The following is a 10,354-nucleotide window of genomic DNA, read 5'->3' on the forward strand; positions in this document are numbered from 1 at the left end:
GTCTAGGTCTCTTTGAATGGCAGCACAGCCTCATTCCTTGAATAAGTGGGAAAGGTGTGATGGGTGGGAAGAGCCTTGTCTGTCTTCCGCCCCCGTACACCTGCCAGTCTCGTGGCGCCGACGCACCGAGGCATGTGAGTAGACACAATGTCTGTCGACCGTCTCCCCGCTGTGTTGCCCTTAGCGCTGAGCAGGTTGCGAGCTGACGGTCTAGCTATGAATAGTTGAAACAAGTCCCGGCTGTTCGGTTCAACGTATGGACGTACCTTTTATTAGCTCTGTGTGGCCATACTCATTCTTTTTAGCTGTTGTTCTGTTACATCTTTTCTGGACTTGTTGAAGTGACACATTCACAATTAAGAGCAGCTCATGTGGCAATTTGCAGCTTGTTAAAAATGGTTTGAATCGTTCTGGCGTAAAATTTATGAATAGATTTTCTTCAGCTCTGGAAAGAATATTGCTGTTTGTCAGTGTCAGGCGGAAGTGCAAAGCTCATAAATATTCCCAAAGTATTCACACTTCAAGGTAAAGAGCAAAGGCTACCTTAAAAAATTTTGTGTTGTATATCAGAAGAATGCTGAAATACACATCTTGAAACATGTATTAGCAAAGACTCCAACAACAGGAGAACTTTCTTTATTATATAGGAAATCAAATATTCCTTAAATGAAAGCTTAATTCATAAGTCCAAGGTGATTTTTTATATTTGCATAGATTGGTACTAGGGTGCCAACAGCGGCAAAATGTGTTTGACAGAGTTTTACTTAGATTCACTTCACCTATTCAGAGAGCCTGGACATCCAGGAAACTGTCACAAATCATGTTAGCTACGTGCTGCTGAGGGAAGACCCAAACAACAAGGTTATTCATATGGGAAAAAAGACCCAAAACCCATAGAAAGGGAAAGTGTGGGAGGGATGAATATAGGAACCATTTTTGTATTCCTTTGAGCTGTAACAAAAGCAGGAGATCTGGTCTTTTTTGCAACTTGCACAGATACAGCCCACAACCTGGATATTCTTATGTATTTTAGTAGAAAGCTTTTTTTAAGGATTATTTTAGCTGTCTCTTCATGCAAAATAAAAGTACTTGCATACTAAAATAAAAGATTATTTTGGCCATGTCTGTATAGGTTTAAATTCAGTCTCTTTATATTGGGAATTTAAAACATGCTTTTAACAAGAAAGCAGTCAGAAAGGAACAGGAAAGTAAAAGCTGTTTCTTCTTTGCGGCAGCTAGGTGGGCGTGGAACTTAAATTTTAACCCAGACGTCTTGACTTGAAACCTCACCAGTGCTCACATTTATTGCTTCTGTCTGTGATTTGCTTTCTGGCAGGACCTTCTGCTTTTTATTTCCCCTCTTCCAGATCCTGACAATTATGTCGCTACAGCAGGGCTATACTGATTAGATTATGCAAGATTTAGCAGGAGACCATAATTACCATAATTCCATTCATGCTGTGTTATGTTTGATTGCCCTAAAGCTCGGAAATTGAAGATTGTAGTAAACGATGTCTTCGCTGATACATTGTGAGGATACTGTCGCTTGGATATTTTTCCAGGTGATAACTGTTGAGGGTTTTAATTAGCTTTTATTAGCTTTAAACAATATGATGGTGAGTTATGGAAAGGCACTCTGTATACAAAAGACTTTTCAGTACTGCAAGCACAGTTTCTAGTATGCTTTGAACTGTTTTCACCTTTAAAAAGAGATTTTCACCTTTAAAAAGAGATTTTCACCTTTCTGTGTTCCTGGAGACAATTGAATAGTACCGCTTGCAGAGCTGCCATGTAAAAACACGTCAGTGAAATTACCTGGGATCATGAAACTTTTCGTCATCAGAGCAGTTCACTGATTGTCTTTACTGAAGGACAGTGAAACTGTGGTGCAAGGCAAGAATGAACAAAATGGGCTTTGTTGCTAGAGGAAGAGTAGTGTACATTTGACCTCTCAGTTTTCATTGCTCTTGAATCTGGTGAAGAGAGGAAAATAGTGGATTTCCTTGATGGCATGCTGCAGCTTTCCTGATTTTCTTGCATCCCATCTGTCTGCACAGGTCCTCCTGGAAAAGAGAGAAACTCTTCTTACTCAATGTGTGTGTAGAGGGGCACATTTGGCATGGAGGGTATGAAGAATCACACTTCTCATCAATGTTTGATTTTTATTTTTATAGTAACCTATTAGATTTTTTTTCCTGCAGGAAACAGTGGAAGGTTGTCATTTAATGTACTGTCCATGTTGGTTATGTTACTTCCTTTTTTTTCCCCCCCCTTGATGGAAAACCAAGATTTTAGTTTTTATCTTTATTTCTTTTCTTCAAGGCCCATTATAGGTCCTGCATTACCACCTGGCTTTAGGAAACCTTCACAGGATGCTGGAAACAGCAGATATTCCATAGCACCGTCTGTTTCATCAGAATTCCATACCCAGGTTTGTGAAAACAGAAGCCTTTTGTTTTAGTATGAGCTATCTGAAAGGCTTAAACAAGTACGAGCCTGAAAAAGTCTACTAGACATACGTTTCAACAGGACAGTTTAATTTTAGACCAGAAAGCGTCTGGCATATTTTTGCCCAGGTCAAATACTGAAGCATAAATAAGCCTTAAAAAAGAAAAAGACTGGTCTGGTTTGTTGTGATTTTTCTGTTAGATGGGTAATGCACTTTCTGAGCACGAGAGATCTGGACGTCTTAAACTGCAGTCACAGTAATTCTTCCTGATGTTTTTCTATTCCTTCTTTTGGTGTGGCATCCTTCACAAGTGAACATCTTGGCAAAGTTCTGATTTTTAAAGACATTAAAAAGTAATGCAGCGTGCTAGAATGAAAGTATTTACCTGTTGTTTAAGCTTTACTTCCTTTGCTGATGGGGGAGCAAAAGGATTGAACATTTCACATAACTTCACCTCCCTAAAAATATATTGGTGGATGTGTTAACTAAGTTTATCCAAGAGATAAATGCGATCCAGAATGATTCTGCAGTGTCACTAATCGTACTTAACAACAGCAGGATGACACCTGCAGCTAAGAGGAAGGTGGAGCAGGACAGTGACACGGACACGATTTTTTGGTTTGAGATTTTTGACTCTTCTCATTGGGTTAAGTAAAAACTGGGTAGAAGTCCTATAGTCTAATCCCTGGCCGCAAAATAATGCATGTACTGCTAAAGAACATCTGGGAATGTGTGATAAAATACAGCTAGAAGTATGGGGAAGATTCAACTCCCTGAACACGGGACTCTAGTACCGTTCTGAGGGACCTGAATGGTCTACAGTGGGCTGGCAGAGCCTTGTTTCCTTCTCAAGCAGCACCTCGTAAGGCAGGCAGGAGAGCGTAGGACATTAAAAATGGTGCTTGATGCCAGTGTTTAGGCAATTGAATCTCTCTCATGCTATGGTAAAGTAATCATTATTTCCCTGTGAGAATTAACAGTTATTGTTATTCTAAAATACCTATTTTTAAAATTTAATTCCTAGAGACTATGGGATGTGCTTGGAAGGAATGAGGCAAATGCTGCTCTGAACCTTCACTTTTTTTGATCAGTAGTTGTGATGTATTTCTTTCTCCAGCCTTCTACAGTGAGTGTTGTCATAATCCTTTATGAAGAATGATTGTCTGACATTTTTTAAGATACTCACTGTCTTACAACTCCAAACAATGATTTAGCAGTTTATCATAATGACAAATCTCTTGAGGCAGGGATGTCAAAACTGGTCTGCTTATGTATTTTACAAACAAAAAAAGTCTCTTTTTCTAAACAGATCTTCAGCTTTGTTACAACTATTACAGAACTAGCTTCTTTTATTTTTTTTCTCTTACTAATAATACTGTCTTTTTTCTAACCTTCAAATGTGATGAGTAATTTTTTTGTTATTTTTGTTGTAATTTATTTAATTATTTTGTATGCTAGTACATCTTTAGAGGCAACTTTATTCCATGCTGACTTTTCACTGTATATTGATTTCCCTTCCGAACTTGAAGGCAGTATTTTTTAATGTTTGTTTACTTTCATCTCATTTGAGACTGGTGGTAATGGAGTGAATTGAAATTAAGACTAATGAGAAAGGAAATGAGACATGCTTCTTCAATTAGAACTCAGCATGGAATTTGTCTTTCATCCTCAGCTACTTTACAATACAATTTATTATAAAACTCATATCTGCATTTTTTACTTTTTTGTACACGGTGAGAGGGAGGTGTTTTACTAACTTGGTTTCTCAAGATATTTATTAGTCTTCCCCACTCACTCCATCAAAAAAAATAGAGAATGCAGTCACCCTGTTCAATAAAACTTGAAGCAATATCACAGTGGTAGATAATTACTGAAAGCTTGTGTGAAAGTTCTGTAAATGTTTTTGAGAAAAATGTTGAGAGAAATTGGTGTTACCACCTTGCATTGATGGTGTTAATAAATGACCGGCTGTTTCTCACCCTCCTCAAGTGTTTCAGGTGCATTTCATGCAGCTAGTCCTGCAGCAGTTAAATTGGCTGTGCCTCTTGGATCTTGTGGTCTGCAGCCACGTGACCCGAAGCTCCCCTTCTCCGCTGTCCGTACCTTTGCTAACAGAGCTGGCTGGCTTGGCTGGCTCGCAGCAGTGTTATTAAAGCACGCCGATTTCTGTGGTCAGTGGCACACATAGGAGACAAGTGGCTTATTTCACACCTGCTGTCTTCCTTAGCCCTGATCCCTCTACAGCTTGAGCACTGTGTTCAGTTTGGATACGGCGCTGTAAGAATGCCATTGAGGTGCTGGAGCGGGTCCAGAGAAGGGCAACGAAGCTGGTGAAGGGTCTGGAGAACAAGTCTTATAAGGAGCAGCCGAGGGAACTGGGCTCATTTAGTCTGGAGAAGAGGAGGTTGAGAGAAGATCTCATTGCTCTCTACAACTACATGAAAGGAGGTTGTAGTAAGGTGGGAGTTGGTCTCTTCTTCCATGGAACAAGAGATAGGATGAAAGGAAATAGGCTCAAGTTGTGCCAGGGGAGATCTAATTTGATATGAGGAAAAATTTCTTTACTGAAAGAGTGGTGAGGTATTGGAAGAGGCTGCCCAGGGAAGTAATTATTTGAGTTACATGTTATCTTTTATACTTTTCTTTAGTATTTCGCAGCTGCAAGCTATCAGTAATTATCCGGTACTTTTGACAACTTATTGATATATCTGCTTATTTACAGAAGCATTTACTGGAACCAGCGTCTCTTTTGGCTGTCTTTCACATCATAGAATCATAGAACATCCTTCATTAATCCTTGTTATCCCGATAACAAGCCACCCAAACAGTCCCCAAGGTTCCATATAGTCTTCAGGGTCCTTTTGGCAGCACATCAGGAGCTATGCGTTATTTTCGGAACTTCTCCTTCCACATCAACATGGCCTTGATGATTTTCCACATCCTTCGGTCCTCGTAGATCACTGGCCAGCTGCTTGTCAGCCTTTACTTCAAGGCCGTGAGCCCCACAACCATCCCTGGAGGTGTTAAAAAAACGCGTAGATGTGGCACTTTGGGACATGGTTCAGTAGTAGTGGTAGTGTTGCGTTGACGGTTGGACTTGATGATCGTAGAGGTCTTTTCCAACCCTAATGATTCTGTGATAGAGCAGTGGGATGCCAGCCAGGAAGAGACTGAAGTATTAATTTTGAGCTCAGTGTAGCAAGGTAACTTTTCTGCTCTCCTTCTTTCACTTGTCCTCCATTCCCTGTGTTCCCTCCAGGTGACTCTTCTAGTGAGGTTGGGTGCTCCATTCCTGTACTTTCTCCTGGGTCACCTCTGTCTCAGGCACTTTATTTTACATAGAAGGCTGCTGATACTGCTTTCCCACTGTTCGTCACTCTTGAGCCCTTATCTTCTCTGGTGGTGTCAGATCTTGGTTCTGGGATGTCCACCTGGTAACCAAAGTTTGGCACAACAAAAACAAACCATTCCATCCCACACATCTTCTTCATCCTCCATTAGAAACTTCTTTGCCACCACCTTACATTCTCAAGTAAGTGCTTCTTGACTGTACAGCCTTGTCATCATCCTGCTCCCGTGGCTTTATGACCCACGTTCAGACTGTAGCTACATCTTTTCACTTTTGTAGATAATTGGGCACCTTGGCTTCACTTCCAGGCATAGGGCCTGCCTTGTTCTGCCTCCATCCACATCTGTACTGTTTTAACTTTCGGGAGGGACCTGTGAGCTTTCTGTACAGCCCTTGGCATCTGCAAAGGATTCTTAACGTCTAGACCCTGTCAAACTTAGTGGTTTTTGAGCCATTCTCCAAATAATTGCTTAGAATGCGACACCAAAAGAAGCCAACAACAGAACCGAAAGATTAGATTGGCAGGTGCCCCTGTGCCCTGTCTTGTGTGTTAATCTTTGTAGCATCCCTAGAGAACCTGAGCTTGAGCCAGTTCTTGTGGTGGGAAATTGCAATCCTTATTAGAGAGATGTCTCCAGATGTTGCTAGTAAAACTTCAAGTATCAAAGATGCGTGTTTCAAATTTACCAACAGCCACAATGGCTGCATACAGAGCAATGTAAAGTACCAGGAGTTTGTATATTGCCACCATGTTTACCAGTGATTTTGCTGATTTTTTGGTGGTTTTTTTGGAAATGTAGAGACTCAGGATCCATGTTGAAGTGCCTAGAGCAGATCTAAGATGGAGTTTTAATCCAGGTTTTTGTTGTCTGACTGGCAGATGCATTGTGTTAGGTTTATATGCTCTTCTAGAAAAAAATCATTCTAATCCTAGGGAGCTACTGTTTCTTGATCATCTCAGCACTACAACTGAGAGGAGAAATGTTTTCTTTTTGGAAGGTAACAGATAGTAGTGAGGAAGAAGACAACCTTATAGGCCCGATGCCTGCAAAAGGACCGGTGGAGTCTGATGTGGCTAAAGAATTTGAACGCAGAGCTCAGAGAATGAAGGAAAAACTTACTTCAGCAGACAGCGTAAGTTGAATTTGTTAATTTCTAATATTTTGCTGCTGGAGTGCATTTGTGTTTTTTCTTTGCCTATTTCTGTGTGAACCCAATTGTTAAGACAGAGAAATACATTATTTCTGCAGGAAGCTAAGAGGTACAGACAGCAATTTTTGATAATGCTTTTTTTTCCCTCACTTTTCCCCCATTTGTTTTGTGAAGGATGAACCCAAGCAAGTTACCAGGGAATCATGGATGACAGAGCTTCCACCTGAATTGAAAAGCTTTGGATTTGGCCCAAGAACGTTCAAGAGAAGAGCTGATGACAAATCAGGTGATAGATCTATTTGGACAGATACTCCAGCTGACAGAGAGAGAAAAGCCAAGGTGAGCATTTATTCCTCCATATACGCCTGCAGGCAGCGTGCATTTTGTTGACATTCTGTGAAAACTAAGCAAAGATATCCTGAGCTGTTCAGTTATTTTTTTGTTCCAGACTTTTCCTTTCTTACCAAAACTTATTAATTCATCCTTAAAGGCAAAGGCAAGAAAATTTTTGAGTAACATTGATATTCATTTGTACCCTCTCCCATCTGATCTAGAGTGAGGTACTCTGGATCAACTCATTGAATATCCAGTTAGAATCTATCCAGTTTCTTCTTTTATCAAGCTGAACAAAAAATGTCTGGTGGCCTCTAACATGGCTTCTACCCTTTGGATTTAATTAAAGTAAATATAGATTTCCTTGCTTTTTACTTCATACACTGATTTGCTTCTACTCATTAGGAAAGAGAAGAGGCAAAAAAGTTGACCAGTAAGGATAATGAAGAAATCGTGTTATCTGGGAGAGATAAGAGACTTGTTGAGCAGGTGACTTCATACAATGTAAGTGTAAGATCAGAATACTTCCCCTTCCTGCATTTCCTTTAATACTTCACTCTCTTCTTGTGGTTCTCATTCCTAGTGCTGCTGGTTTCCATGGTGATGCCACTACAGATTTCCCTTTTAGTGCCCAACCCCCCTGCTGTTTAAGTCATTAGAACATTTGTCATTGATTTCAATAAAAGCAGGATTTGAGTCCTCATGCTGCTGCTGAAAACAATGTGACAGAGCTGGAGTTTGTCAATATTGCGTATATATTTGTATATATTGTGTATATGGGTGGCATTTCCCTTAAATCATCCTAATGTCAGGACACGATTTGTTGGAATAGACAACCTCAATTCAAATATTAGCTTGCTCTTCTGATTGCCAGCATCCCAAGAACACAACAGCGGTAAAAGTTGAGGGAGCTGGGTCTGTTCAGTTTGACGAAGAGGAAGCTGAGGGGGGATCTCATCATGCTCTGCAATTACTTGAAAGGACATTGTAGAGAGGTTGGTGCTGGTCTCTTCTCACGGGTAATTAGGGATAGAACCAGGGGGAATGGTTTCAAGTTGCAACAGGGCAAGTTTAGGCTGGACATTAGGAAGAAATTCTTCACAGAAAGAGTGGTCAGACACTGGAATAGACTGCCTAGGGAGGCGGTTGAGTCGCCATCCCTGGATGTGTTCAAGTGTTGTTTAGATGGGGTGTTGGGTGATATGGTTTAGGGGTGACCTTGTAGTGTAGGGTCAATGGTTGGACTCGATGGTCCCAAGGGTCTTTTCCAACCTGAATTGTTCTATGATTCTATGAACTTTTAGGGAAAAATATGCCTCACCTCAAAAAAAGCTTGATGGGCTAAAAAGATCAATGCGTGATCTGTTACTAAGTAATTACTCTATGTAATAAATTACATCAACTACTCATTAAAACAGCATTACATGAAGTTCTTCTCAATCTCTGCAGAAGCAGATAGTTTTCACGGCAGGTGTCGATGACTGGAAATCTGAATCCCACGTCAAATTCCCTCTGGCTTTTCAGCCTGCCAGCCCTGTCCGCGCAGCTGTTCGTTCCAGTTCTCACCTGATTTATGGCCTGAAGCCTTGTGAAAGGCAACGTGGTCTCATGCGAGTATAATTAACGTGAGCATCGCAGCCTTGGCTTATATTACATGATTGAAGTTTATCTGGCACTTTTAATAATTTATCTGTAGTTCATTAAATCACATGTCCCTCTTGACTCAGAGGCTTGCAAATCCAGAGCATACTGTCTTAAATTTCTTCTGTATTGTCTGTTTCTACCGTCAGTATGAATATGGTAGAAGAATTTTCTTGTAAAATGATGGGCTTTACTCTGTACCATTGTCAGAAAAAAACATACACAAGCCTTTACGGTTTCTACGGTTAATGGGGTTATCTCAAAAGAAAAAAAAATTTGGAAAAGGTGTGTTGTTCCAGAACAATGGTTTTTGGGCTTTTTTTGTGGGTGAGGTTTTGGGGCTTTTTTTAGATCTTTTCTGATTGTGATTTTTTTTTTTCTTTTAAATTTTTTTTCCTCTATTCTTTCCTATTTCTTTGTCCACTGACCTTTATCAAGGACACTTTCCTAAAACAGGAGCTTCAATTCTTAAAATAGTTTTTTACAGTTAATTCTTTCAGTGTGCCCATATACCTTCTCTGGTGCAATTCTGTCAACACCAACAGAGTTACACCATGAGTAACTATTGTCCATTTCTTTTTTTCCATAAGAATCCTTTCTTATGTGTTTTATGAATATCACTTGTATGTGTGATGAACTAAGTATTTGCACAGGGAGTGAAGGAAAATAAACCTCTGGAATAAAGATATCTTATTCCTAGACATGAGAAAATGGAGCTGTGCTCTTATTTTGCTCTTTCTCATGGTTTGGACTTGTTTCTAGCTGGTTTATAATGATTTGAGAGTCTGAGAAACTGATAAACACATTTCTACCTGAGTAAAGGTGGGGCTGCATAGCCTCATGAGAACTGATCCTGCTCCTGTGTGAAATCAGCAGAGGTTTTATTGGGTATTTGGGCTGGATCATGCTCTTTAATAAATGCAATGTAAGTCCTTGACTTGGCGAAACACATGCTTTAGCTCAAACTTGTGACTTCATCCTGTGGGCTTGCAACAGGTAATTCAAATACCAGAAAATTAAGAGCACACATTGAAAACACAATAGTGCATGGAAGTAAGATCAAGAGGGTCCCTTGTTCCATGTTCCTGCCCCTAGCAGTGACCAAAACCAGATGCCTAGGGAAAGTGTGCAAGAAACTGCGCCTGTACTTTGAGGTATTTCTCTTCACACATTGTCTTCTCTTGCCTCTACTGATAATGGCAGAGCAACTGTTATAGTTCTTCTGCATTGTTTTTATAATTTATCTCTACTGTCTGTGGACATTCCACAATATTATGGTTATTTTTAACATTAGTGAATTAGTAGTATTTTATTCAGTGTAGATATGATTATAGAATCATAGAATTGCCAGGGTTGGAAGGAACCTTTAAAGATCATGTAGTTCCAACCCCTCTGCTGCGAGCAGGGACATCTCCCACTAGATCAGGCTG

At 40.1% G+C, this 10,354-nt stretch overlaps 1 protein-coding gene across 1 annotated transcript; it reads left to right on the top strand.

Moving 5' to 3' along the window:
- Positions 1-2,322: 2,322 nt before the first annotated feature.
- GPALPP1 (GPALPP motifs containing 1) lies at positions 2,323-7,832 on the top strand (the record flags this gene model as incomplete). The annotated part of the gene is made up of 4 exons (XM_009867791.1): positions 2,323-2,431; positions 6,798-6,932; positions 7,125-7,289; positions 7,689-7,832. Coding segments are annotated over 4 exons (553 nt in total), but the record flags the coding sequence as incomplete, so codon positions are not given.
- Positions 7,833-10,354: the final 2,522 nt, after the last annotated feature.

The sequence above is a fragment of the Apaloderma vittatum genome, unplaced genomic scaffold, assembly GCF_000703405.1.
Source record: "Apaloderma vittatum isolate BGI_N311 unplaced genomic scaffold, ASM70340v1 scaffold4234, whole genome shotgun sequence".
Classification (NCBI taxonomy): Eukaryota; Metazoa; Chordata; class Aves; order Trogoniformes; family Trogonidae; genus Apaloderma; species Apaloderma vittatum.